At 36.5% G+C, this 27,828-nt stretch overlaps 1 protein-coding gene across 1 annotated transcript in view; it reads left to right on the top strand.

Moving 5' to 3' along the window:
- Window positions 1–23,778: 23,778 nt before the first annotated feature.
- The window catches only part of LOC145672069 (polyamine-transporting ATPase 13A3-like), a 251,081-nt gene continuing 247,031 nt past the window's right edge, over window positions 23,779–27,828 (top strand). The window contains exon 1 of the mRNA XM_081741311.1: window positions 23,779–24,069. Within this exon, the coding sequence (XP_081597437.1) occupies window positions 24,051–24,069 (19 nt within the window). The 5' untranslated portion in view covers window positions 23,779–24,050. The remainder of the gene's footprint in view (window positions 24,070–27,828) is intronic.

Below are 27,828 nucleotides of genomic sequence, written 5' to 3' on the forward strand. Positions count from 1 at the left end.
TCCGTATTCCTAGAATAATAATCTAACTCGTTACTTTATGACGTCATGAATATGTGGTATTCAATCTTTTCCTCCGTACTTCTAGAACAATCATATCTAACTCGTTGCTTTATGGTGTCATAAATTTGTGGTATTCAACCATTCACCTGGATGACTAGATCAGTCATATTTAACTGGTGAACTAACAAATATTAGCTCAATTAACAAACAAGTAGTACGGGAATTCTAATTATTTATTGCTCAAATACAAATTATGTAGTAGTTTATACAAAGGTCTTACTTAAAATCGCCATGTACAGTAGGCTATATTGTTTTTCATATCTGTGAAGAGGCTTTTCTGAGACAGCTTTATTCAAATGATTTAGTTATATTTTTCTACTTTCATATAGTGATCTTGCTCTTAAGACACAATTTATGAGTATTATTATTACAATTAATTGTGTTTTGCTTTATGCTTCGCGAACAAATACTCATTGTCTAAGAAGGTTGTACAATTTGTATTGTAAACTGTTTATAAAGAAATTCATTGTGTTGTACATATTCACATAAATTTTTGTATTATTAAAGAAAAGAATTTTTATATTTTAATTTTAGAAAAAGAAATACATTTTTTTAAAAACAAAATTATCATAACTTGCTTTTGATTTATTTACATTAATAGATACTTTCAATCATGCAGCAACGGAAGAAACAATATCCGGATGAGTCAGGTAAGTTTTTATATTGTATTATTTATTTAAGTGGGGAGCACGGTGGTACAGCGCTTTACTCTGGTGCGTGGTTCCTGGTTCAATCCCTGACCAGTTAAGTTTGTGGTGGACAACATTGTAACTATTGGTTTTCTCGGATACAACTATTTCCTCCAACATTCTCATTCCACTATTTTTCCGTCGTTAACTTGCCTTAAGCATCGTCTCCCTTAGGCTAAAGGACACAAGACACAATCATGGAATGTTAAACTAAAAAAAATAATTTTATTTCATTTTTTGTTTATTTTCGTCCTTTTTTTATACATTTTGCTCTGTGTCACATGACATCTGAAGTGGACACGTCAGTTGTAAATACATACAAAAGTAAAATAAACAATAATAAGGTAAATTACATAGAATAAACAAACAATTACATCTTACAACTTTAAAGTATATCCTTATTAAAAATAGAGAAATAATTATTACTTACAGTGTATTTAGAAGTCCTTGTATACTTGAATGCTAAGCCAAGTAACAGGCCCGTATCCAGGGGGGTCTAGGGGGCCGGACCTGGCCCCCCTTAAAATTTTCACGGTATGCTTCCAAATGAACTATAATATGGTTCGATCGGGCCTCCCTACATTTTTGGGCTGGCAACGGGCCTGCCAAGTTATGAAGTTGATATAATGGTTGGTAAGCCAGGTTGCATGTTGCTGACATCAGTGCAGCCCCGTAGCCAGCCCGAAAATGTAGGTGGGGCCGGTGAAAGTTAGGGGGGGCTGATCCAAAAATATTGTAGTTCATCACCATATTATAATTCATTTGCAAGGCTACTGTGAACATTTTAGAGGGGGCCAGTAAAAATTTAGGGGGGACCGGCCCCCTAGATTCTCCCCTGGATACGGGCCTGCATCAGTGCATGCCAATTTCATTATTATTAGCAATTAATATGTTCCTTTACGGAGTAAAAGCAGTGTTGCAATAAATAAATATTATTGGAGCACATTTTCCAATTTAGAAACAGAGTCCTGAGTCTTTATATCTTTAAGAAGTTTATTGTAAAGCATAATACCCGCGTATTTATCCTTTCTCATATAGTGTAGTTCTATGTTCTACGAAGCTTCGTTAATTTCCGTTTTACTGTGTCATCTGCATTCTGTTTGTGGAACGTTGCTCCTAAACCATTAATACATAAATGAAAAATAAATAACCTTAATACGGATAGTATTGTTTGTTGCCTGTGTCATGCTGTCTTCCTACTCCTTAGAGATAGTATCTAGGTGTGTCTCTGTAAGTCCTGGGCGAGATAACACCATCTAAAATGTAACATATATAGGAACCACCATTTAAAATGTAACGATTAATTTATATTATACATATATTGTACGTTACATTTCAGCCCACAGTCCGTGTGTTTTTAGTTACGTTAACACGGTCAAAATACATTAAATCAGGCACGATAACTTATATCACTATTACCTTTATACTCCAACCTCCATTAATTATACTTTTCTTTTTTCGGTTGTCGTAGGAACGTTTAAATAAACGACTATCTGCTGTTATGATAACTATAAATGCAGATTACACCTATAAAACCAACATATATTTCAACTATTAAGATTAAATCTTATTTCTTTCTATTTGGAATCAACAAATATATTCTTTTCTTCTTCTTCTTGTACACGACAGATTGTGTACTTTTATACACCGTTGCCCAAAACCAAGATATAAAAATAGAAGGAATTGCAAAATAAATATACAATGTCGTTGTATCTCTACAAATATCAGAAAAATTAAGCAATACAAACAGGATACTGGAAGTGTACGGAGCTCTTTGAATGTTGGTTTACAGCAGTCTTTCTCAACCTTTTCCTCCCTGCGACCTCCTTTACAGTCTGCAATACATGAGAATGACCCCTTGCAATATATACTATTATTATTTATATTTCTTCCTTATGTTAATGTATATATAGCCCTATATATGGGTGTGGGTGTGAGTGTTTTTGTTTTTCTTTGCACCGGTATAATCATGTCAGAGTGGTATGATGCCTATTCCGTAATTGGGTGGTCCTGAGTTTCTTGTATGTCGAATATCACTTCTCACGGAAATTGACTTGTCATTAATTCGATCATTTAACTTAAAATGTGTATTTCTGACCACTGTTACAGTCAGATTGGCTTGCGGACCCCCTGAGATAGTCTTGCGAACCCCGGGTTGGGGAAAGCTGGTTTACAGTGAATTTTTGGGTGAGAAATTACCACCATTCTTACTACTCGTTTTAGTATTGAAAAAATACCATTGGCTTTTTTTATTCGTTTCCTCAAAATATAATGTCATATGCTAAATTAGACTGGAATAATCCGAAAAGTAGAATCTTTCAATACATTTTTAAGCACTTTAATTGCGAAATAAACCTTGCAAAGCTTAGTTATACAGTATATGTATGTCAGTGTTTCTTCCAGACCTGTTTTTAGGGGGGCACTGCTTCTCCGAAGGTCTGAGAGTGCCCCCCAGAGGAGACCAAAATAATACGTCTATAATATAATAATAAATAGAATAGTGTCAGCAATGCCCCCTCCCCGGAATACTAACAAGGGAACATCTTATATTGATAGTAACATTGCCCAATCAAACAATGTGCAATCGATAGAGGAGTGAACAAAAGTGACAAATCAGAAATTTTACCGGCCGACACCCAAAAATACAGGAGATATTCTACAGAGGAAAGAAGGATCTAGAATCATGTGAAGATAGCAATGCAAAAGATACACTGACACAGAATGAACTTCAAAATGATTAAAGTAATCAAAATGACATTTACACAACAGTATAGTAAGCAACTACCTAGGTATTGTACCTACAGACATGCTCAACAGCATCATATGTAAATCAATGTTGCCAACTGAGTACAAAATGAAGATTTGTTAAATGGCACAGAACACAAATTATAACATGTATAAGATCTAACTATGGGTATGGTTGTATAAGTATGGTCTAAGTATGGTTCTGCACATAATCAGATCTTATACATGTTATAATTTGTGTTCCGTGCCATTTAACAAATCTTCGTTTTATGCTCAGTTGGCAACACTGAATTACATGTGATGTTATTGAACATGTCTGTGGGTACAATGTTTGCTTACTATGTTGTTGTGTAAATGTCATTTTGATTACTTTAATCATTTTGAAGTTCTTTCTATGTCAGTGTATGTTTTGCATTGCTATCTTCACATGATTCTCGATCCTTCTTTTCCTTGTATCTCCTGTGTATCTGGATGTCGGCCCGTAAAACTTCGGATTTCTTACTTTTCTTCACTCCTCTATCGATTGCACATTGTTTGACTGGGCAATGCTACTATCAATATAAGATGTTCCCTTGTAAGTGTGCCCCCGGAACGTTGTTTCTGAAAGAAACACTGATGTAGGTTCATCCCAGAAAATGTTTTCATGTATCTAAATGTCTAAGAATTTGATCGATTTGTCACAGTATATTTCCTTATTTTGTATAATGATATCAGTCTGTGTATGTTTCTCACGTAAATGATAAAAAGTTGATTGCTTAATGTTTCTCGATGTTTGATTTGCGTTTATTTTCTTTAATTCATTGGGATAATGTAAGAATGGTTCAAAAAGTAAAAGGGTGAGAATTGACTAAACTGTGACTACGTAATATCAGAAAGTTTCTAAATCTATTAATTACGGTTTGTAACTATCGCGTTTATACTTAGAGCACCCATGCAACTTCAAAATATAAATGCACTGGCAATTATTGAATCCTTTATTTTGCGATATTTCTATACTCCAGATTGATAGCTGCAATTACAAAAAGAGATCCAACCTAACGACATAATACATCTTAACATAATTAGAGATTCTTCCGACAAGAGAGACATACAAGAGAGTCTTGTTCTAGTTCTTAATAGTGAACCCGTATTTGGGTTTTATATAGGGTACGAGGCAGTGTTAGTAGTTATGTCCTCTATGATACTGAAAACTATTAGATGATGAATGAATTGTATTAAACATTGAAATTGTGTACATTAAAAAAAAAAAAAGTAATCGTGACATGTCATAACAAAAATGGCGCGGGTAGAAACCCGAATTCGCCCGTGTTAATAAAAATTTCTATAAAGGAGAACCATTGTAGAAAAACCGACTCCGGGCATGTCCATGCACTAGAAAATTTGAAACCAAGTAAAATAAATCAAAGAACAACACTAGTATTAAACGAAATAAAATGTACGAAGCTAGTTCGAGAAATCTTGTCCAACTCCGATGCCATAGGATTTCGAACTCTACAAGAGAGTTCTGAGAATATCCGCTATCTCTATTTGCGCATATTCATACCGACCAACACTACCTAATCAGAGTATGTGCAACCTTCTGTGGCACTTTGAGCCCAGTAGAAACATTCTATAACACTTTGTGCCTGTTCCTATTTTCAACAGATCGTTTAAAAACAATCTCATTTGTGCTTTCTTCAACATCTTCATTAGTTTCCCTTTTACTATTAGTGTCATCTGCATTATTTGTGGAATGTTACTTGGTAAATCGATAATATAAATTAAAAATAATAACAACGTCAATAATACGGATAGTTGTGGAACCTCAGATACTGTTGTTTGTTTTCCAGATACTATATTGTGTATTTTTTTTCTTGTTAATGTATGTTATTTCTGTTACTTGATGCCGGTTTTCCAGATACGATTTAAACCATTTGGATGCAATATTTCTTGTATCTCTAAGTAAGAGATTTCCATGTGATAGATTCGAATATTGAAAATCGATATTCATAAAAAAAAAAAAAAAAAGACAAAACTCCAACGATATATGGTACCTACATAAATATCGGCAGTATTAAAACGTGACAATATTGCATCACAATAGCTTTTTGATATTGGAAAATATATATCGATCAATATCGAAATATTGTAAAGTTCTAGAGTTAAGAATTTCTGTTACTCGTACAGGATATATCAAAAGTTCGGGGCCAGAAGTCATCTACGCTATGAGTAAAGATTTAAAAAATAGCATGAGCGGAAACTTGTTGAAAATAAGTGATTTTCAATCTAAAATATTGGAATTTTTTTCAATAGTACCTCCCGTTTGAGTTTCACATTGGTAAGGGGCCCTATGTGAAATGAAAAAACAATGTTGCCAGTTCAACAGGATATTCCCTTCGCCACTTATCATACCAACAATACAAGATTAATTCTAGATTCCCTCGAATAAAATTGTACACTTTTTCTGTGTCCTTTTTGGGTATCCTTGCGTTCCACCCGAACAACTTGGTGAGTTGAAAACGCTGTTTTTTGTTATTATTATTATTGTTATTATTATTATTGTTATTATTATTATTATTATTATTATTATTATTATTATTATTATTATTATTAATAATAATAATAATAATAATAATATTTAACATAGAACACATTACAAGTATGAAATCCAAATGGCTGGTGCAATTAGGAAAATTCCACCATCTTAGATTCAAAAACTACCTATTTCCAACTAGTCTTTTCTCTTTCTACGTATCTTTACTCATAACGGAAATGGACTTTTGATTTCACCCGTTTTTTGTAAAAAGGCTACAGGTCGTGGCCGGATCCAGGGGCAATCCCCCCCCCCCAAGAGGAAACTTTCTTTAAAGTAGCTCTAAGTAGAGTATTACAACCAACCGGCTCCCCAGAAGTCCGTCCTCGATCCGCCCCTGCTACAGGCCAATATAAATTTCATATTCTCTGTCATAAGATATTGGGTTGATGCAATAGAGATGTTCAACTGACACGTGCCACTTTCAAAAAAAAAAAAGAAAAGAAAAGAAAAGAAAAGAAAAAAGAAAGAAAAAAGGAAAAATAAGAAAATCTACAATAATCGGCTAGTGATTATATCCTCTGACTACAGCAGCGACACACCTTACTATCTATCGCTCAGCAGATGATTGGATTCCATTACGAAAGAAGTTTTCAGCAGCACGTTGCATCGTCAGCCCCGTCATCGGCGAAGTTTTTCCTCGACAAGAAATGATCAAAATGTCTGAAAAGATAGTAGTCAGTGGGAGAGACATTAGCAGAGTACGGTAGATGAGAAAGGGTTTCACATAGCAATTCGTGAATAATCAGCACCGTCCTTTGAGCGACATATAGGCACCAATGTGTTCATGTCGAAAAGTGGCCCTCTGAAACTTAATGAGTATAGATTTGCTTGCTTTCTGAGCGGAAGATTCTGGTTTAACCCTTTTGGGATTTGTATATCATACGTGTGTGACGCTCATATACCATACATTACTCCTGGAATTTTTTTATTGTTCAGTCATATATGCATTACGAAACAAGTCACATGTGTTTTGACGAGGAGCTCATCAAGTTGGTGGGGGTCATGACGTCAAAAGTACAACGCAAAAGGCTTGTTTTGTTCTCTCGCAAATCCTGTCTAAAAGGTTTTTAGGATCCAAGGACACATATATGTCGCCGACATGACTATCAGACAGAGTACACGTATTAGGGCTTCTTTCCTCCTCTTTCTCTCCCCTTCATCTGAAGTAATTTTGAGATCTGTATGTTAACGCAGGGCCGGTGCAGAGGAGCCTAAACTTTTCAAAAAGTTTTTTTTTTTAAGTAAAACCTCCAATTTCCTCGAATTCCTCTTTTCGATATTGACATCTGAATTGGCACCATTTGGAAGGTTGCTTTATTCTAAAGAGAATGAGATACGAACCATTATCCTGGAATAAATAGTGATGGTGCAGTAGGTACTTAGTTTAAAATCTGCCTTAAAAACCCCAAAATCCCGAAAGGGTTAGTTCCTATTGGAAGTTCATGTGATTGAGCTGAAAGTACCCATCTCAAATAGCCTCGGTGTTGAAACGAAACTTTAAATCAAGTGATCTAAAGATTTAAATTATTTCCTTTATTTATATTTTAACTTTTAATGCATTGAACGCCTTCTCTCGGAGATACAGTACTTCTCAATACGAAGCTCTGGGGCGGATCCAATTCGCTGTCTTCCACTTACGCTCTTAATGAACACCTAATTTCTTTAGAATCTAGGTCGTTACATTAAGTGCAGAAAAAGTGTGTTTATCATCTGTTTAAATTAACATTATGCGTGTTTACCACCTGTTTTTCCTTCTAACTTTCGTAGGGGCTTCCAGTTTCTATGCTAGATCTATTCTCTTCTGAGCGATTTGTATTCTCCCCTCCACACACTTCACCCCATCTTTCTCTCTCTCCTGATGCATGATGGGATTCCGTCGTCTAGCTAGAACTTACCAGTCATCGGTGCGTCTGTTGCGTAATCAAACAAATGTCATGGAAGAAATACATCATAAATCATGTTATTCTTTATGTCTTTCTTCGAAATGAATTACTTCATAAATTAATTCTGTCATTGGAAAATATTTCAACATCACTTCAGAAACGAATAGAAACAAACAAACAAACAAAATCCGAGATTTAAATCTTATGTATACAGAACATTTTATTTACAGTTTTATTAACAGATCCGGTATATAGCGCAAGTATGGTCACCGGAGGAAGGGGGGGGGGGGAACCAAGCACGATAAGACTCAAGAGGTAAATTTCGCTTGCACAAATCATAATTTTGTAATCCTTTTCTTTAATGCACTACGTACGTACACAGAAAGCCGCACCCGGCAAATGCAATGACGTTCAGATGGAAAGAAATGATCGCCACCCAGTCGGAATACCCTCAGTGTTGCCAGATTAGGCTACAAGTAACGGATTGGTCGATTTTTGAAGTGCTATCGCTACCAAAATTTCAAATTGGGCGACACGCTTCTTTTCGTGCTATTTTTAATTATCTGGATGCTATAACTCTTAAGAATGCGTTACTGTCTTATTTTTATATATATATGAAATCATAAGCTGTTAGTTGTATATAACACAATAAAAGTCTTGTTTGTTGAATATTCTATTCATAACGAACAAGAGTTTTACTAAAACTAACATGTTCGATACTAATTCAATTCCTGATTCAGTTTTCGTCTCCAGATCGGACAACGGTAAACATTTGTAGAGTTGCCGCTGTTGCAATATCAGTGACCGTCTTGATGTCTCAGTTAATGCCTTGGCCTAATAGTTGTACCGAGCTATGTAAACGTAAACATCGCGTTTATAGGTAATTGTGTTATTGTATTATCCGTGTTAACATATCTAAGTGGAGTTACAAAAAGAATCCAAAATTCGTGGCTCTCAGATAAATAATTCGTCAAATGAATTAAAGAAGTGAGAAATAAGGGTAAAAACTTCACTATAAACTTTGTAAAGTGTATTTCAGAGTCCACAAAATTGACTTAAGCAAACATATGTCTTTGGGAAGCAGAAAAATCGCCCATTTTATACTATCACCGTCAGGGGAGGATGCAGGACGGAGTTTTGAGGGGGGGCGGTGGGTTGAAATGCTGCTACTTAAGGCTACGTTTAAGAGTTTCAAACTCTGGGATTAGTTTTTTTTTTTTTATTATTTATATATAAAATAAGAAAGTTTCCCCTTCTGGAGGGCAGCAATCTCCCCGATCGCCTCCCCTGGATCCGCCCCTGATCACCGTCTGTTCAGCTTATTACACGCTGCAGTTTTACAGCTCCTGATGAAGTATGGATTTCGCCCTAACACACCACTGCCAACTGAATTCGCCACCTGACCACTGCCAACCTAAACATCTAACGTGCTTCCAACTTCAGGTACCATATATATGAGTAATAAAAGTTTACAGGTGCAAAATAATTCATTTTTATGTTTGGGCTACAAATAGTTCAAATCTACTACTTTTGCAGCATAACCTCGCTATTTTAATATTCAAATCTGGCAACATTGCCACAGATGGTGAATATGTATGTAGATTATCCATTTATCTCTATCATTTACACGGTCCAAACGTTTCTTTATTTTTGCCACTTCATGCATACAGAATTGGAAATTAAAATATTGTAGGAATTGCCTCCTTCTCTTCCTCCAGAAGTGGAATTTTCAAACCCTTTTCGGATCCACTTTCATACCTTGGTAAAAAATAAAATAAAATAGGAAAGAACGTCCCCGTTAACACTGGAAAATCGTAGTTACTGCAACGAGTCTCTCAAAGTTATGTAGAATGGTAGAGCGTTCACCTTTGGTGCTTGGGGTCCCAGGTTCGATCCCAGCCCCAGCCAAGTGAACTTTGTGGTGGACAAACACCGTGTATGTGGGTTTTCTCGGGGTTCTCCTGTTTCCTCCCACTTTCTTCATTCCACCATTTCATCCATTACTCATCATCACCGTCTCCTTTAGCCTACCCGGCATAATCGTGGGACGTAAAACAAAGATTTCATTTCATTTCATTTCAAAGTTATGTAGGCTTTTTTCTTCCAACTTTATGCTTTATTATGCTTTTTCCTAAATTATGACTTAATATGCTGTTCCTTGAATTATACTTCCGTTTCTTTTACCCATTTCTAGGCCCTATTACATATTTGTTTTATTTTACTAGTTTTCATTACACAAGTATTAAAAATGTACATGAAACTATTAATTTTCCCCATTAAAATTACATAAATACGGTTTCATGCATACAGAATTGGAAATTAAAATATTGTAGGAATTGCCTCCTTCTCTTCCTCCAGAAGTGGAATTTTCAAACCCTTTTCGGATCCACTTTCATACCTTGGTAAAAAATAAAATAAAATAGGAAAGAACGTCCCCGTTAACACTGGAAAATCGTAGTTACTGCAACGAGTCTCTCAAAGTTATGTAGAATGGTAGAGCGTTCACCTTTGGTGCTTGGGGTCCCAGGTTCGATCCCAGCCCCAGCCAAGTGAACTTTGTGGTGGACAAACACCGTGTATGTGGGTTTTCTCGGGGTTCTCCTGTTTCCTCCCACTTTCTTCATTCCACCATTTCATCCATTACTCATCATCACCGTCTCCTTTAGCCTACCCGGCATAATCGTGGGACGTAAAACAAAGATTTCATTTCATTTCATTTCAAAGTTATGTAGGCTTTTTTCTTCCAACTTTATGCTTTATTATGCTTTTTCCTAAATTATGACTTAATATGCTGTTCCTTGAATTATACTTCCGTTTCTTTTACCCATTTCTAGGCCCTATTACATATTTGTTTTATTTTACTAGTTTTCATTACACAAGTATTAAAAATGTACATGAAACTATTAATTTTCCCCATTAAAATTACATAAATACGGTGCATCAAGGTACGGAGGTGCGCAGGGAGGAGGAATTCGAACTTTCCATTGTTACGCATAAAGGCAACTGGCAAACCGGTGTCCTGTTAACACCCCCCATGTAAGCAAATTTGATTGGAATTGAGCTAGATCATTTGATCGTGTTCGATCGCCAACAATTATCGTTTGATCGTCACGCATGTGGACGTACTACAAATAATTATGTTTGTTGGGTCAACATCTCCCTCCCCCATGGTACAAAATTTGATCAGAATTGGGTCAGATAGTTTCATCGTTGTTCGATCGCCACGTATATTGACGTACTACAAATAATTATGTAGGGGGGGTCAACAAATTAACCTGTTAACCTCCCATGGAACCAAATTTTATCGGAATTGGGTCAGATCATTTTATCGTCGTATGATGGCGTTTGATCGCCAACAATTATTGTTTGATTGTCACGCATATTGACTGGTCAAATGCAAGTAATTATGTAGGGGGGCCAACAGGTTAATATGTTAGCCCCCCATGGAACCTAACAGGTTACTGGTACTGTCAGATGATTTCTATTGTTTACGGCATTGGTAACAGCCTTTGCTGATATTTTTTTCTCTGATACAAAATATAATAATATATTTTTCTTTGTTGTACACATACACAAGGTTCTGAAAAAAAAAAACATTAAGCATTATGCTTTATGCTTTATTTTTATAAATTATGCTTTATTGTGCTAATAAGATTAGCAAATTTAGATATCTAAAGTGGTCAAAATCACAGATATGGTACCAACCATAGGTGGAAAATTTCATAATACTTTTACTGATTTTTATGCTTTATGGTTGCCGTAGTAATTACCATAAAAAGCAACATAAATTAAACGCTAGATACTGATACGGCACAAAAATTTTACAGCTTATGTGAGTAGCATACCTACTAATAATTCGGGTTCTAGCAATGTTTCATCAATATCAATCAAGAAATAAAAGTAGAAATGAAGATTTTTTTTTTGTCAAAGCAGATCTTAAGTCAGCGTTTCCCAACCTTTTTCAACTTGCGGCACACTACGGGTGTAACTTGAATTCTTGCGGCACACTCAAAGATATTATTATTATTATTATTATTATTATTATTATTATTATTATTATTATTATTATTATTATTATTATTATTATTATTATTATTTGCAAATATAAAATAACATGGTATTTTTTTTCTGTGATTGCTGATCTCCTCCTCACAGAGATGAAAGCTCGATCACTGGTTTTCCCCTATGCTAATTCATTATGCTTATTTTTTTTTATTCTAATTTTAAAATATAAAACAATTGCAATGAAATATAGGACTCAGATTTTTAAAAATACGCCTTCTTTTTCGAAAACTGTATCCAAACTTTCACTAAGAACGAAGCTCACCAAATAACGAACGAACAAACAAATGCCTTGTACTTTTAACTTTGCTGTTTTAACCAAAATCACTGCATATTATTGCAATCTCACAGCTTGCGATGTGTCGAAGTCAAAACACAGCTCTTGAACAAATTGTTGTTCTGTCATTCACGTGCGAATGAGTGTTCTACGAACGTTCACTTAACGCATACCATACAAGTGTTTCCATTTCTCGGTGTTAGTATGACTCTCAATTGAGGCGTAACGTAGCAGGTAACCATGGAAATGTGTGCGAGCCGAAATGCTGCCTGCTTCACAGTAATAGATATAGAATAATATATTATAATTACAGTAATTTTTCCATGGTCGAAATTCATAGTAATGTGAAATACAAAAATATACATTTTTTCCTATGTCTTGCAATTTGGTTAATAATTAATAATTTCATTTCGATTTCCTCGCGGCACACCAGCGGTCCATTCGCGGCACACCGGTTGGGAAATGCTGCCTTAAGTACAAAAACAATTTCACGTACAGTATAAAATGCAAATAATTTGTTTAAATGTAAACTCTAAAGACAGTAATTTGCCTACTAGTATTTTTCTTAATACCATTCATAAATAATTTATATAATAGATATATAATATGTACACTCATGTCCAAAATGATTGTCGCATGTTTATAACTGTCTTCTTGTAAGAATATAATTTAATAATTATTTTGCAGGGTACTTTTAATATTGATACTATGTGTATAATTGGGAAATGTATATTTCAGGTAAATTTCATAGGAAAAGAATTATAAATATGAACATTAGAATGAGACAAAATGTTGCTAAATAGACAAAAAAAAGTTTTATTTTAGTTTTATTGTTCTTATTTACTGCTCTTTTGACATGAAATTTTCCACATACATTTCTTTGCCGATTATACACATACTAACATTATTAAAAAATACCGGACGAATTCGTTATCAAATTATATTCCTACAACAACATATTTATAAACATGCGACAATAATTTTGGACATGAGTGTACATACAAGACATGAATATAGGATGACATAATTTGAAGCAATACTTCTCAGCATCACTATTGGAACTAAGATATAAAAAGGAGAGTTCTTTTTCTTATGAAGTTATTGTTTGCCACTCATTCTAGCTTTGGAACTTCTTGTATAAAATAACAGATAAATTCTGACCAAAGCATATATTAACTAATAAATAATAGCGTTACAGTTTCGGCAAATTAACTTTGCCTTCATCAGACACATTATGAAATACAATTTCTAAGATTACAGCTTATATACTTCTTAAAATGAGAGGAGGTATTCCATGAACCAATCATATTCGTCCTTTCCTTTAACCATAAAGACGAATATGATTGGTTCATGGAATACCTCCTCTCACTTTAAAAAGTATATAAGCTGTAATCTTAGAAATTGTATTTCATAATGTGTCTGATGAAGGCAAAGTTAATTTGCCGAAACTGTAACGCTATTATTTATTAGTTAATATATGCTTTGGTCAGAATTTGTCTGTTATTTTATAAAAGTTATTGTTTACAACAATTAGGCTAATAAATAATTATAATTTGGTACAACTCTAAATACGAGGTCTGATCAAAAAGTACGGTCAATAATTTTATTAGGAACGAAGTAATAAGCTTACATGGAATTTGATTTAATCTCTTCAACGTACTGTCCTTGGGTAGCAATGCACATATCCCAACTGAATCCATGACTGGAAACATTTCTGGAAGGCTTCTTTTGGAAGGGTGTTCAGATGCTTTGTCGTGGCCCAGTCAATGTCACGAATGGTGTCGAAACGTTTTCTTTTAATCCGGTTTTAACTTTTGGGAAGAGTCAGAAGTTGCATGGTGCTAAATATGGTGAGTAAAACGGATGTTGATAGACAGGAATATTTTTCGGCCAAAAACTCGTGGATCAAAAGCAATGTGTGGCACGGTGCTTTTTCATGATGAAGAAGGAAGTCATTTGCCCATTTAATCGACATTTAAACTTATATTCATGGACCCGTTCTTCGGAAAGCTTTCGAATAGTCATTCGTCTGTTTGAACGAATAATTTCTGCCACTTTTTGCACGTTTACATCCGTTTCTGTCGTCGGAGAACGTTCCCGGTCGTTGCTCGTTTTCTACCAAGTCGTTGCCACTTTTGAATTGCTCATGTCGTTTGTAAACTGTCTTCAATGTCACCGCTTCACCGCCATACACTGATTTTTAACATTTTGTGAGCTTCTGTGTCACTTTTTTGCAGCTTAAGAGTCTTCATCCCGGCGAAATTAAAATACCGCTAATTTTACAGTAATTATGTACTATCTTCAAATAGATAAAAGAATTGAAATATGGAACAAAAGTGCCCTAGACAATATTATTTTGCGTGAGGTACCGTTATCACAAGTCACCTAGTGGCTTTTCGTTTTCAGCTGTTTAGAAACGCGAAAATAAATGCCGATTTTCAAAATGGCTCGAAATCGAAAGCAGATAAATGAGTCGTGATAACGGTTTCTCATGTAAAATAATATTGTCTAGGGCGCTCTTGTTCCACATTTCGATTATCTTTTATCTATTTGAAGATATCACATAATTACTGTAAAATTAGCGGTATTTTAATTTTGCCGGGATGAAGACTCTTAAAGCAAAACTTAATGTTGATGCGCGACAGACTTTCTTAATGCGTCCTCACTGTTCTGCCTCTAGAAGCCAACTGACACGTAAGAGTTCGTTCAAACTCGAAAGTAATTATCCCAAAGGTTCAGGCTATCGGGCTTACCTGTTGAAATGCATAAAACATCGATAGGTCGCAACTATCGATATACAACTACATTCACCGTACTTTTTGATTACACCTTGTATTATCCAAAAAAAAAAAAGTCATCTATTACTTTTGAGATTGGTACTTAAAACAACCCGTTAGGTTAAGAAGATAAAATATTTTAAGATTTGGGATCATAAGAAAGTTTACTAAAGAATGTTGTGCAAGTAGTCTTGATTTTCTTATTCCCAAGAATTGTAACAATAGAGGTCGTACTATGGTGTTTTTTGTGTATGTTAATTGTGGTTGTGATGAGACCATAAAATATTTCGCCGTAGCAGGTTTCTCTACTATTGGGTAACGTTAAGCAAATCTTTACCAGTTAAATCTCCTAAGATGCATACTCCGCTGATTTACCAGAAATTGAAATAATTCTCAGTTTAGTAAAATGTACCGCCCTGTACCTACAAATATGTATTTCCAATGTTATCATATGTTGAAGAGGTCGATTTATTTTTCAATCTGCCGAGAATGTATGGAAAATGAAAATGTTAACGATTGCACTCATAGTACACTAACAGGAATATTTTGTACACCAGCACTTCTCTATACCTTTTCTTGCTCCGCGGCTCCTACTGTTTCTGAGGCAATGAATCTGCAGATATAATATTGAAAAAAACATAAAAATTTGTACACTGCCAACATTTCTCTATGTCCTCCTCCCTCATCTCCTTCTCGGCCCCTACCGTTTCTCTAAGACGATGGTAATGCAGATCCATCTTTCGTTGTTCTATGAGTACTCATACGTTATAAATACTTTTCTAACCCTTTCTCCTTATTTTCCTTCAAGGCTTTTAATGTTTCTCTGAGCCGATGGTTATGCAGATACTTCTCTCTGGATCTATGACTACTTATACGCTGCCAACATTTCTCTACACCTATTTCCCGCTACGTCTCTTTCGCTGATCTTCCCTTCTTGTGTCTCTGTGTTGTTGCTTCAAAATTAAAAGCTTGTTCTTACACAATACCTTCAATGGTAAATAACTTTAATTAATAATGTAATTATGTATTCTTACGCTAACTCACTGCTTCCAACTTATCTAATTTCTACCTTGTAACTTTATATTTGTCGTTTAAATCCTCCCCTGGTATTATATGGTCGAACAATTTGAGGCGTTATGTCAGGGGCAGATCCAGGGGGGGGCGATTGCCCCCCCAGAAGAGTAAAACTTTCTTATTTTATATATATAAATAAAACCCATTCCAAAGTTTGGAGCCCTTAAAAGTAACAGTATGACAACCCCCCCCCCAGAGTTCGGTCCTGGATCCGCCCCTATGTTAGGCTGACAACCATGATACGAAATCAATGGGAGGTTCGAGTTCCTCGGGAGAACATGAACTGAAACGCTTCTAGGATTTTTCCAGGAGGGCAAGAGACAGATTCTAGTGGGCAAAACATCGACATACAAGCTCAGTCTCAAATGCACATACACCTCGATGCATACATGTGCACCATAATAACATAAAATAACAATAATTTATGCATAAATCTTTATTAATTAAAGTAAATAAACTATAGTAGCCGTTACATAGTATTTAATATATATGGATAAGCAGATTAGTATGTCTTGACATATGCTTCCAAGAACGGAATAGCCTTCGAAAATCCAGGAGGGCATCTGTCTCCTCTTGCCCCCGCTGTAGGCAGCTATGAGCATCAGTTACTGCCCTTTGAAGTTTCTGTGTTTGTCTCTGTCGCATTGGATTAAGAAAAAAAGAAAAAAGGTTCATAAGATTACTTAGAAGATCATGGGACAAATGTCTTGATCGGATTGAAGAGTGATTAGTGGGCGCATCTTTGGTGAACGGGGTACAGTATTCGATTCCGGATGGAGATAAGCACATTACAGTGATTGGAATTCCATCTTCAACTGTAGGTTCACATCTCACCAGTGGCGGATCCAAGGGGGGGGGTGATCGGGCAGTCGCCCCCCCCCCCCCAGAAGAGGAAACTTTATTATTTTATATATAAATAAAACCCATCTCAGAGTTTGGAGCTCTTAAAAGTAGCTCTAACTAGCAGTATCACAACCCACCGCCCCTCTCAGAAGTCCATCCTGGATCCGCCCCTGCATCTCACAAGCCTCGGCGATGAAAAGGGGAATGCTAATCTTCAGTAAACAAACATACGTCGCCTATAAAACAAAGTACTCCTCAGACATTAGTAATTCTTTGTTTAAAAAAAAAACTTTAAATATTGAAAACCATGTTGCAGGTATTGATCAACTGTATCATTTTTTATTTCTTCTCGTGCTTATCAGATTCTTAGCATCTCTGATATGTGGGATCCATGGTTCGATTCCACATTGCGTTAGGGATGCGCACGAGACAAGATTTGTGGCTGTCTCGTCTCGAAAATGTGCTGTAAAAGTGATGTCTCGACTCGAATTATGTCAGGAAAATCCTGTCTCGACTCGTCTCGTGCGCATCCCTACGTTGGGTTAAGTATGCTTTGTGGTGGACAAACACCGTGCCGTGTGTTTTCTCGGATTTTTCCCGTTTCCTTAAACTTTCTCCATTTTGCTATTTTGTTCATTATCAAAATCACCATCTCCCTTAGCCTCGGAGCTAACATTGTGTGACGTAAGAAAGAAAACCTCTTATCAAGTTTGGAAGTAATGATTCCAAGAATATTTTTTATCCAAGTTTATGAAGAAGTATTATTCAATAACGAAGGTTTCCACGTATTATATTTTCTTAAAGTACCTTTGTATCTTTCCCCCTTATTGTGATCCAGTTAAAACAAGTACATTTTTTTTATTTGCACGTTAAGGAACAATCTTATCAATATTAGATATATATGTAATAAAGTAGGTACAAAGTACTTTAATCTTTGTGTTTGTTCATGTTAATGCCGAACAAAAAAGATAACAGATGTTATCATGTTTGTTGTACTTGATAACCAACAAAATATTTTCTTTAATCTTTGATTGCTTGTTTTATTAATTACTACTTAGTGATTATTATTATTATTATTATTATTATTATTATTATTATTATTATTATTATTATTATTATTATTATTATTATTATTATTATTATTATTATTATTTTGGTTCGTAATATGCGGTACTTGTTTTCCGAGGTATCCGATAATTATTTTAATTTCTTCACTTCTCACAAACCAATGATTTACGAAACTGCTACGTTCATTGGTATCCAAGAACTGTGCAATTTCCTCAAGAAGCACTTATTATAGATCAGAACAGGGGTTGAATATCTTTTTGGACTATGACACACTTGTCGTGATACACTTGTTTGATTTCTTTTATTATTAACAAAATCTATATAAATAGATAGGGAAGCGCACGAGACAAGATTTGTGGCTATCTCGTCTCGAAAATGTCCTGTGAAAGTGATGTGTCGACTCGAAAAATGTAGGTTTTATGTGCCTGTAGGAAACCGTTTCTGAAGATAATTCAGGTTCTAATTAATATTATTCACTAGGAAAAGGAAGTGTTCCCCTCCTCTCAACATGGAAGCAGAGGGCAATTACACACTCTGGTCAGATCCAGCATTTCCGCGGAACAAAACAAAGACCCCCTGTAAAACATCTTCACCTTTAGTGTTATCGTTAGTATCATAAATTTACTGAATGCAAACAACAATTTGAAGGGTTCGTCGATAATATCTTGGCTTTCTTTGTCCTTCGTCCGGCTTCCAAACGAAGAGCTGAATTTTACAACACGACTGCTGTATATTGTAGATATTGTAGAACCTAGCGATTGGTAAAATGGTAAAAGTATGTGTGTATGTTTGTATGTGTGCACGCGCGCGCGCGAGAGAGAGAGAGAGAGAGGAGAAAATTTTTTGGTTGCAATATAACGGGCTTGAATTGCCGTTTTCGATGCATTTAGCAAAAAGAATAAAGACCATTGTGAAGAGTGTACCCAGTTTTCAAATTGAATTGATGGTGGTGCTAGTTCGGTTTCTTGAGCTTGTAAAAATCTTCCCTGTCTCTTTTTTGTTTCCATCATTCCAGCCAGAAATGAAAAAAAAAAATTAGAGAATTCCTCAGTTTACAGCAAGGGGAATTTGGGATAAGACATTAAGGATGATATTTCTGGAAGCTCATGTATCACGACTGTTTCATTCAATAGACAGAGGACACTTTTCTATGAAGGCCTTTCAAAATCTTTTCTCACAAAGGGGATTTTCCTTTTGCAATCTATATGACCACTGGCAACTTCAATCTTGGCCTTTCCCGCCAGCGTTTGCATTTTCGAGACACGAGACGAGACATTTCACGAGACGTCTCGTCTCGTTTTCGAGACGAGACAAGTAGTCTGTCTCGGCTCGTGTCTCGTCAAATATGGTTCCGTCTCGTCTCGTGGCAACACTACTTTAGATAATTACAGTATTAGGTGTAGGAGAACATATAATGTGTGGGGTGCTTTCCTTATTGGAGCACATAATAGTGATTATGTTTGTATAATTTGTTATTTCTACCTTATTACTGGGGCGGCGGTGGCGCAGTGGTAGAGCGCACACCTCTGGCGCATGAGATTCTTGATTCGATCCCAGCTCGAGCCAATTGAGCTTTATGGTGGACAAACACCGTATGTGTGGGTTTTCTCGTTTCCTCCCACTTTCTTCCACCATTTTATTCATTTCTCATCATCACCGTCTCCTTTAGCCTAGCCGGCAGGGCCGGATTTAGGGGGGTGCAAAGGTGCACATGCACCCCTTTCCTTCGTTGTAAATATACACTACCTAAAGTGAGAAGCTAGCAGTGAAAATAGCAACAATGTTTTCCGAAAATTTTTGCTGTCATGTTTCCATTTGGGCTTAAAACAAAGGAAGTTTTCCAAAAATCGATAGTTTAAGTTAATTTTCTAAAAGTTGAAAGAAAAGGATTCACCGAGAATAGACACATAGCATTTCCAGATCATTTTCTCATTCACACCATAAATGTCTAAATGCATTTTTAAAAAATGCAATTCAATTCAAATGTATTGGTAGTTATTGGTGCACCGCCCCCCCCCCCCTCAGAAAATCCTGGATCCGCTTAGCTAGCCGGCATAACGTGGGACGTAAAAAACTTAAAGATTTCATTTCATTTTCAATTTTAATACCTTATTACTACAATTAATAGATTTGCTGCTTGCATAAGTAAAATTTTTAAACATTACTTTTCCTGTGGAAAGTAATGCATTTTCCCCTAAATTTTGCATTTATTGTCGGACCGTTCTAAATCTGAACCATTCTAAATGTTTTCATTTATTAAATCATCAGTCAGTTTTTTTTTTTATTTATTTCTTTGATGGTCAGCGTCAAGTTGAGCGTGATTTGAACGTGCTCCTATTAGATGTTGAGTTTGAGCGTGAGTTAACTCACTTTTTACATTTTGAGTTTGAGGCAGGGGCGGATCCAGGGGGGCGATCGCTCCCCCCCAGAAGAGGAAACTTTCTTATTTTATATATATATATAAAAACATCCCAAAGTTTGGAGCCCTTAAAAGTAGCAGTATGACAACCCCCGCTCCCCCCCGCAGAAGTCGGACCTGGATCCGCCCCTGGTTTGAGGTGAGCGTATACAAGCCTGATAACAATTCAAGGCCACCCATTATGCCAAGTTTAATCCCGTTCGCCAGATGCAACGTTTGACTCAGGATACGAAACATAAAATTTCAAACGCTTATATGGCTAATCAAATTCGACCTCGATCGGATGCATTCTGTTAATGTGTTTCTGGTTTCGAAAATCCAGCTCAAAATTTGATCGACATACATGGAGAATCAAAAGTCTATAGATATATAACATATTTCACACGTTAATATAGCAAGTCAAAGTTTGCACATGGCCACTTTGATTCCGATCGGATAAGTTTGTTATAACTAGAGACCGGATGTTTAGGCACTAAAAACCTGGAAAATAGGCAGGCAAATAGGCACTTAAAATTTAAAAAATAGGCAGTAAAATAGGCACTAAAATGTAACTGGTAATAATAAATACTCAATATTATTAACAAATAGATTCAAGTAATAGATAATCTTCAAAGAATATAGAAATATACTTGTTTGTTAAAGAATATCTTCTTTTACTGTATATACAAAAACGAGGCATGTTATGCATTCCACATACTGGGTGAACCTGAAAGATATGCACATACTTCGGGAGGTGATTCGTGACATGAAAAGAAGACAAAAAGTGCTGTTGCATGTTGTCGAGTTCTGCGTCGTGTTCAAGTGACAGGGGTGCCAACTTGGAATCGAAAATCGAATCCTGACAATTGGAAAGGGACATAAAGGTGCGCACATACTTCAGGAGATGATTCGTGACATTCAAGGGGACTTTTGCCTTCTTTTCATGTCACGAATCACCTCCCGAAGTATGTGCACATCTTTGAAGTTCATCTTGTATAGCTATATATTGCAACGTACCACATGCTTGTGTTTACAAACACATAATATACGTAAAAATGTGTGTATTATGTTACATAAATTATATATTTTCCCAATGTGTATTATGTTACATAAATTATATATTTTCCCAATGAAGGCTTATTTTGAAGAAAACGCATAGAATAGGCAATATTAGGCACTAAAACAATTATTTAGGCAGTAAAGGTCGAAATAGGCAAAATAGGCAAAATAAAATTGTCTTAAATCGAAACTATAACCCCCCATATAAACTTTAAAACGTTATTTTTTATGATATCTTTAATATTAAAGAATAGGCATTTTGCCTAACATCCGGTCTCTAGTTATAACTAACTCTATGGTCTGTGGAACCCGGAGGTTCAATGCCGCGTTCACAAAAGCTCTCCATCGATTTTTGTTTTAGCCAACTGGATCCAGTTTTTACTTTGTATTACTATTTCTGAGAGATCCATCTTAATATTGTCCTCCCACTTGCGCCTTGGTCTTACTGATGATTGTTTTCAGATTGGATTTCCAGTTAGAACTTTGAAAGTGTTCCTACTTTTTTCCATTCTGGCTATATGACCTGCCTCTACCTGAGCCTTTTTGATTTGATGACCTTAACAATGTTTGGTGAACGGTATAAATTATGTAGTTCCTCGTTATGAAATTCCGCCATTCCCGTCACTCTTAGGTCCGAATTTTCGTCTCAGGATCTTATTCTCAAATACTTTCAGTCTACGTTCTTCCCTCAGAGTAAGCGAACATGTTTCGTAACCATACAGGACAACAGCCAGGATTATCGGTTTATATATTTTAGGCTCCAAATTCCTCAATAAAATTCACGTCGGCAAAAGCTTTTCAACTGTATAACATTGGTGCCATATACCTAATATTTGGGGCCTGAGCTGGAATAGTAGGAACATCACTAAGCCTTCTTATTCGAGCAGAACTCGGCCGCCCTGCACGAATTCCCTGCTTTTATTCTACATTTAATTTCTTCGTGAATATGATTTTGGTCTGTTAATACTGATCTTAGATATTTGAAACTATCCACTTTCTCGAAAGTATAATTTGATATTTTAATGCACCCACCTGCACTCATTTGCAATATTACGATCCCTACGAACTTCCATGTATTTAGTTTTCTGTTTATTTACTTCTAGACCAATGTCCCTGCAAGCGTTTAATAAGACCTCTGCATTTCTTTCTATTGTTTTCCTATCATTTCCTATTATATCTATATCATCATCATACGCAATAACCTGGTGAATACCATTGAGCTCTAGGCCCATTGTTTTTAATTTGTCCTTACAGCACATTTCCAGAGCAAAGTTGAATAATAATGGCGACAACGCATCTAATTGTTTCAGTCCATTCTTGACGTGAAAACTCTTAGACAAGAATTTTCCTACCCGGGCTTTACTTTGGGATTCATACATATCTTAAGTTTGTTATATGTTTTCTTTTTTTCGAAAATCTGGCTCAAAATTTGCCCGCCCATAATAGGAAATCAAAATCCTGCATATAATTTTGTGCTTATCAGACCGGTTATCAGCCCAAAAGTGTAGGTGGGTCCGGCTGAACTTAGGAGTACCCGATCCAACAATATTCATTTGCAAGCTTACCGTGAAAATTTTTAGGGGGCCAGCAAAATTTTAGGGGGACCCGCCCCCCCTAGACACCTCTGGATAGGTCCTGGTGTTTATATAGTAGATTAAGGTTTACCATGTTTGATCCGATTGAATAAGTTCGGTAGAACTCGTATCCTTGATTTTCCGGAAAAAAAATCAAAATGTATATATTATCTACCTTTTTATATCGCTTTGTTTTTAAGAATGGGTTGGTAAACAAAATTACTAAAATACTCATGCAAAATTCATGAAAATCCAAGTTGGTCTTTACGCAAAAATAAACCTAGCAACATTCTTGGAATTTTTTCCTGCCCCAAGCTATTTTGCAACTTTGAAGATAAAGTTTATTAAAAAATTTATTTAAAAAAAAATGTTAGTACAGATAAAGGAGATATAGATAAAGCAGATTTCAGTTATTTGTTACTTATGTCGTATAATGAGATTACGTAATGGAAGACAGACACTACTGCTGCCCAAAGGCATTGTAGTATAGTCCATTAGATTTTCCACGCTTGAAAGGCACAATACAAACACCAATCTCTTTTATAAGTGAGAATAGCTTGTCCGGCATTTCCTGCGCTGTGATAAGGAAGCATTTCCATACACATTGACATAACTACCTTGACGGGCCTACAGGCTGGTAGGCAACAGTTACCAGCTTTATCCACTGGATGGCGCTAACATACTTGATTGTGGTATTCCGTTTTTTTGTGTCGTCTGCTGGGCTTTCTATTTGAGAGCGGATATTTACCAACAGTATACGAACCAAAGAAAGTAACACAAAGACTTTTTTTTTAAATATATAGTTCCGCATGATAGAGTGCGCGTGTTGAGTTTTGTGCTTGGAAAATGTTATAATGTTGTGTTGTTAAATGTTAAAGTGCAGTGGAAAAGTGCAAGTGTTTATTATTTTCTTCTTATTGTTGGCGACCGTCGAACTTCTGCCCACGGAAAAGGTGCGCGTTTTCAATGAGCGCTGACCTGTCAGGTAAGGAACCGCTACTAAAAGCGTCGAGTCCAGAGGTTAATTTGTACACGTGGTAAAATGCTGGGCGGGAACATTGGTCTATAGCCAAAGCTTTTGCTTAATCAAACTCTCTAGGCTTGTCCTTCTGTAAATACTTTACTGTTATTTTCTTATTACAATATTGACCTATATTACAAAAACCGTTCGTTTTTACTGTTGAAAATTCTTATGAAGCCGTAAAACCAGTACGCATTGTCTACAATATCTAATGATATATTTAATGTGTTTTGCTCGAGTCTCCAATAGTGATGATTGTAGAGGATGGTCCGGGACGAGGAAATTTCTTCCCGAAGTGTATCTCGGATCATGCTGAACGTAGGTTTCCAGTATATTGCAGTACTACTTTGATCCCTAAGTCTTCCCCCGGGAGTTTCCTCAACTCTATATAGCTAGCCTACTCGCTTTCAGCGCGGTAGACCCTGGTTCGATTGCCGGTGGGAGCTCGGGGAAAATCTGAAATCATTGGTTCACCAATATAAACAAACAGGTGAAATGTTCCGAGAACTGTGATATTGTTTCCAAATTGCCAGATTCATATGTATTTCGAAACATACCAATATTTAGATTTTTTTTTTTTTTTGAAAAAATAAAAATCTACAAAACAAAAGTGTAAATCTTATAGCCAGGCAGTGCCGTGCAGTACGAGAGGCGAACGGGGCGACGGCCCCAGGCGCCGAAGCAAAGGGGTCGAAAAAATTCGGGAGGAAAAAGAAAAGAAAAGAACGAAAGAAACAAGAGAGAGGAAAAATTATTTGGAATATTTTAAATCAGTACAAACTGGTATGTACGTACTTAAATCCTTTCCCTGCTTTAGAAAGTGATCCTAAAATGTTACTCATGTTGTGCACGTATATAAAATGGAAAGAAAAAAAGTAATAAAAAGTCCTCAAAATCAAGGAAAAGCAGTGTCTATTTTTGAAAATTTTCTTACGCTTCGCGTCAAACATGAGGACGCTTCGCGGCTGGTCTGTCCACCTCACCGTCATATACTCCCGCCCCGGGCGCTGATTTTCCAGGCACGGCACTGTAACCGGTGCGTAATTTGGGGAGTTCGAGAAATACACATGTTTTAATTAGTTGTTGGTAATACTATACTAATAAAAAAAAACTCATGTCGGAGGAGAATTGCCCTCTTCCACATGATCTCCAAGCAAAATAAATGACTGCTGCTTGTAGCAGGGGCGGATCCAGGACCGACTTCTGGAGAGGGGCGGTGGGTTGTCATACTGCTACTTTTAAGGGCTCCAAATTTTGGGATGGGTTTTATTTATATATATAAAATAAAGTTTCCTCTTCTGGGGGGGGGGCAATCGCCCACCCCTGGATCCGCCCCTGGCTTGTAGTGTCTATTTGAAATTAACTTTCAATCTAACTCTTTTCTTTTTCTTTTTAAAAAAGATTATTTGTCCATTGGTGCATCTGAATGAAAGTCAAGAAAGTTTCATACAATTTCTCAAAGATGTATACAAAAAGTACATTAAGAAAGCTTTCTATCTTAAACCTCCAGTGATAAAATTAACATTTTACTGATGTGACTCCCCTCAAGAGCCGCTAATGTGGTAGCTTTAATAGAAAAGTGTCACAACTCAAAGATTTTATTGAGATAGAATGTTGAAAATGTTCCTAAAGGCTAAGAGAGTTGGGTGTAAAAAATATAGGAAGTGAAGGTATACAGATCCTCATCCACTTCCTGATGTCATTTGTCCGTCCATGTTAAGCTGCAACGGTGACAATCTTCAACTCGCCCTCTTCAAAAGTTGATTTTTCTGTATTGTTCAGTTCGAAACAGTTAAAACACAACCATACAACTCGCGAAAAACCCTGCGTGCGGCCAAATGACGTAGTATCAGTTCGGTGGTGTGTGTTCAGCGCTGTGCACATCGGCTCCAATATAGGCATCGAGTTCAGCGGGCTCTGCTCCAATATGTAAAGTCCGAGGTCCGTGTTTCGCCCAGACATACTTCTAGAAGTCTTTAATCCCTTCCTTCCGGAGCTAAACTAAATGATAGCGATTACATCAGGGCCGTGCCGTGGAAAATCAGCGCCCGGGGCGAGAGTATACGATGGCGCCCCCATACATATATTCCAAGCAATTTTTCCTATCGTTTTTCCTTTTTTCTCCCAAATTTTTCGCCCCCCTTACTTCGGCGCCCGGGGCCGTCGCCCCCGTCACGGCACGGCCCTGGATTACATATCACTTAAGTTCAGTTAGAATTCTTTCATCAAATAGTGTACTGTAGTGAATTTTGACTTTCGGTGCCGTCATAAGAGTGGTAATTTCACGGTTAAAATAAGTGAGTGGATGTGAAAGAGGATTGTCTAAAATATTAATTTTCGTTATCGAAGCAGGGACTACGGTAGCTCAGTGCTAGAGAGCTTACCTCTAATGTTTGAGGTTTCTGGTTCGATCGCCGGTCAAATACATTTATGATTGACAACATAGTGTTCGTAGGTTTTCTCGGGATACTTCCGTTTCCTCCTACATTATCATTCGTTCAATTCTTCAATCATCATTCACTTGCCTTAAAGAGTCTTCATCCCGGCGAAATTAAAATACCGCTAATTTTACATTAATTATGTGATATCTTCAAATAGATAAAAGGTAACTGAGATGTGGAACAAGAGCGCCCTAGACAATATTATTTTACATGAGAAACCGTTATCACGACTCACTTATCTGCTTTCGATTTCGAGCCATTTTGAAAATCGGCATTTATTTTCGCGTTTCTAAACGGCTGAAAACGGAAAGCCACTAGGTGACTTGTGATAACGGTACCTCACGCAAAATAATATTGTCTAGGGAGCTATTGTTCCATATTTTAATTATCTTTTATCTATTTGAAGATATCACATAATTACTGTAAAATTAGCGGTATTTTAATTTCGCCGGGATGAAGACTCTTAATCATCGTCTCTCTCAGCGTAAACGCAGATTTTTCTTTTTTTCTATTGGCAAATCATTTGCGCACAATGTAGGAAGTATCTAAGCATTATAAGTACTATACTACGTTTAAAATGAGTGAGTGCGTTTGAAAGACGTCTGTGTAACATATTAACTGCAACCGACAGAGTGTTTGAGACAATGTAGGCATATTTACAAGTATAGACTTAAAAGTGTGAAATCATAATAAGTGGTCTAATCTATAGAAGTGCGCTGTTTGTATGTGATATGAAGTGTTTGTTTTTTAATACCCTCGTCTCTGCGCATACCTTTCGTCACTGACGTGTCTGCTCCTCGACTCGATTAGATAGCATTTGTCGTTTTTAATGGCTATCTAGTGTTTGTTAGTGTTTTCTGCACTTTTTTTTTTTTTTCACAATAGCCTTCGTTCGGACGCGTAATTATACCCGTAACGCACGGTTCAGACGTGCAGAAAAGTCTGTTGCGGGCCCGCAACAGAAAACTCTGTTGCGGACCCGCGCGAGCCGGAAATACATTGGTTCTTATCATTCATGCCACACGTGCAGACTTTCCCGCACGACTCTGCTGCGGGCCCGCAGCGGGCGAAAATTGAGTTGCGGGGACTGCTGGCTCGCAGCGAGTCCGCACAGGTGTTGCGGGTCGGAAAACCATTGCTGGCAATGAGGCAAGCCACACGTGCAGACTTTCCCGCGCCCGCAGAAATGGAAAGCGAAGAACTGAATGAAGAACTATTCATTAACGAAATACAAAAATATCACGAGAAATTTAAAGTGCGAAATGTATAGAGATAGAAATAA

This window comes from Thermobia domestica, chromosome 15, assembly GCF_964235325.1.
Source record: "Thermobia domestica chromosome 15, izTheDome1.hap1.1, whole genome shotgun sequence".
NCBI classification, from domain to species: domain Eukaryota; kingdom Metazoa; phylum Arthropoda; class Insecta; order Zygentoma; family Lepismatidae; genus Thermobia; species Thermobia domestica.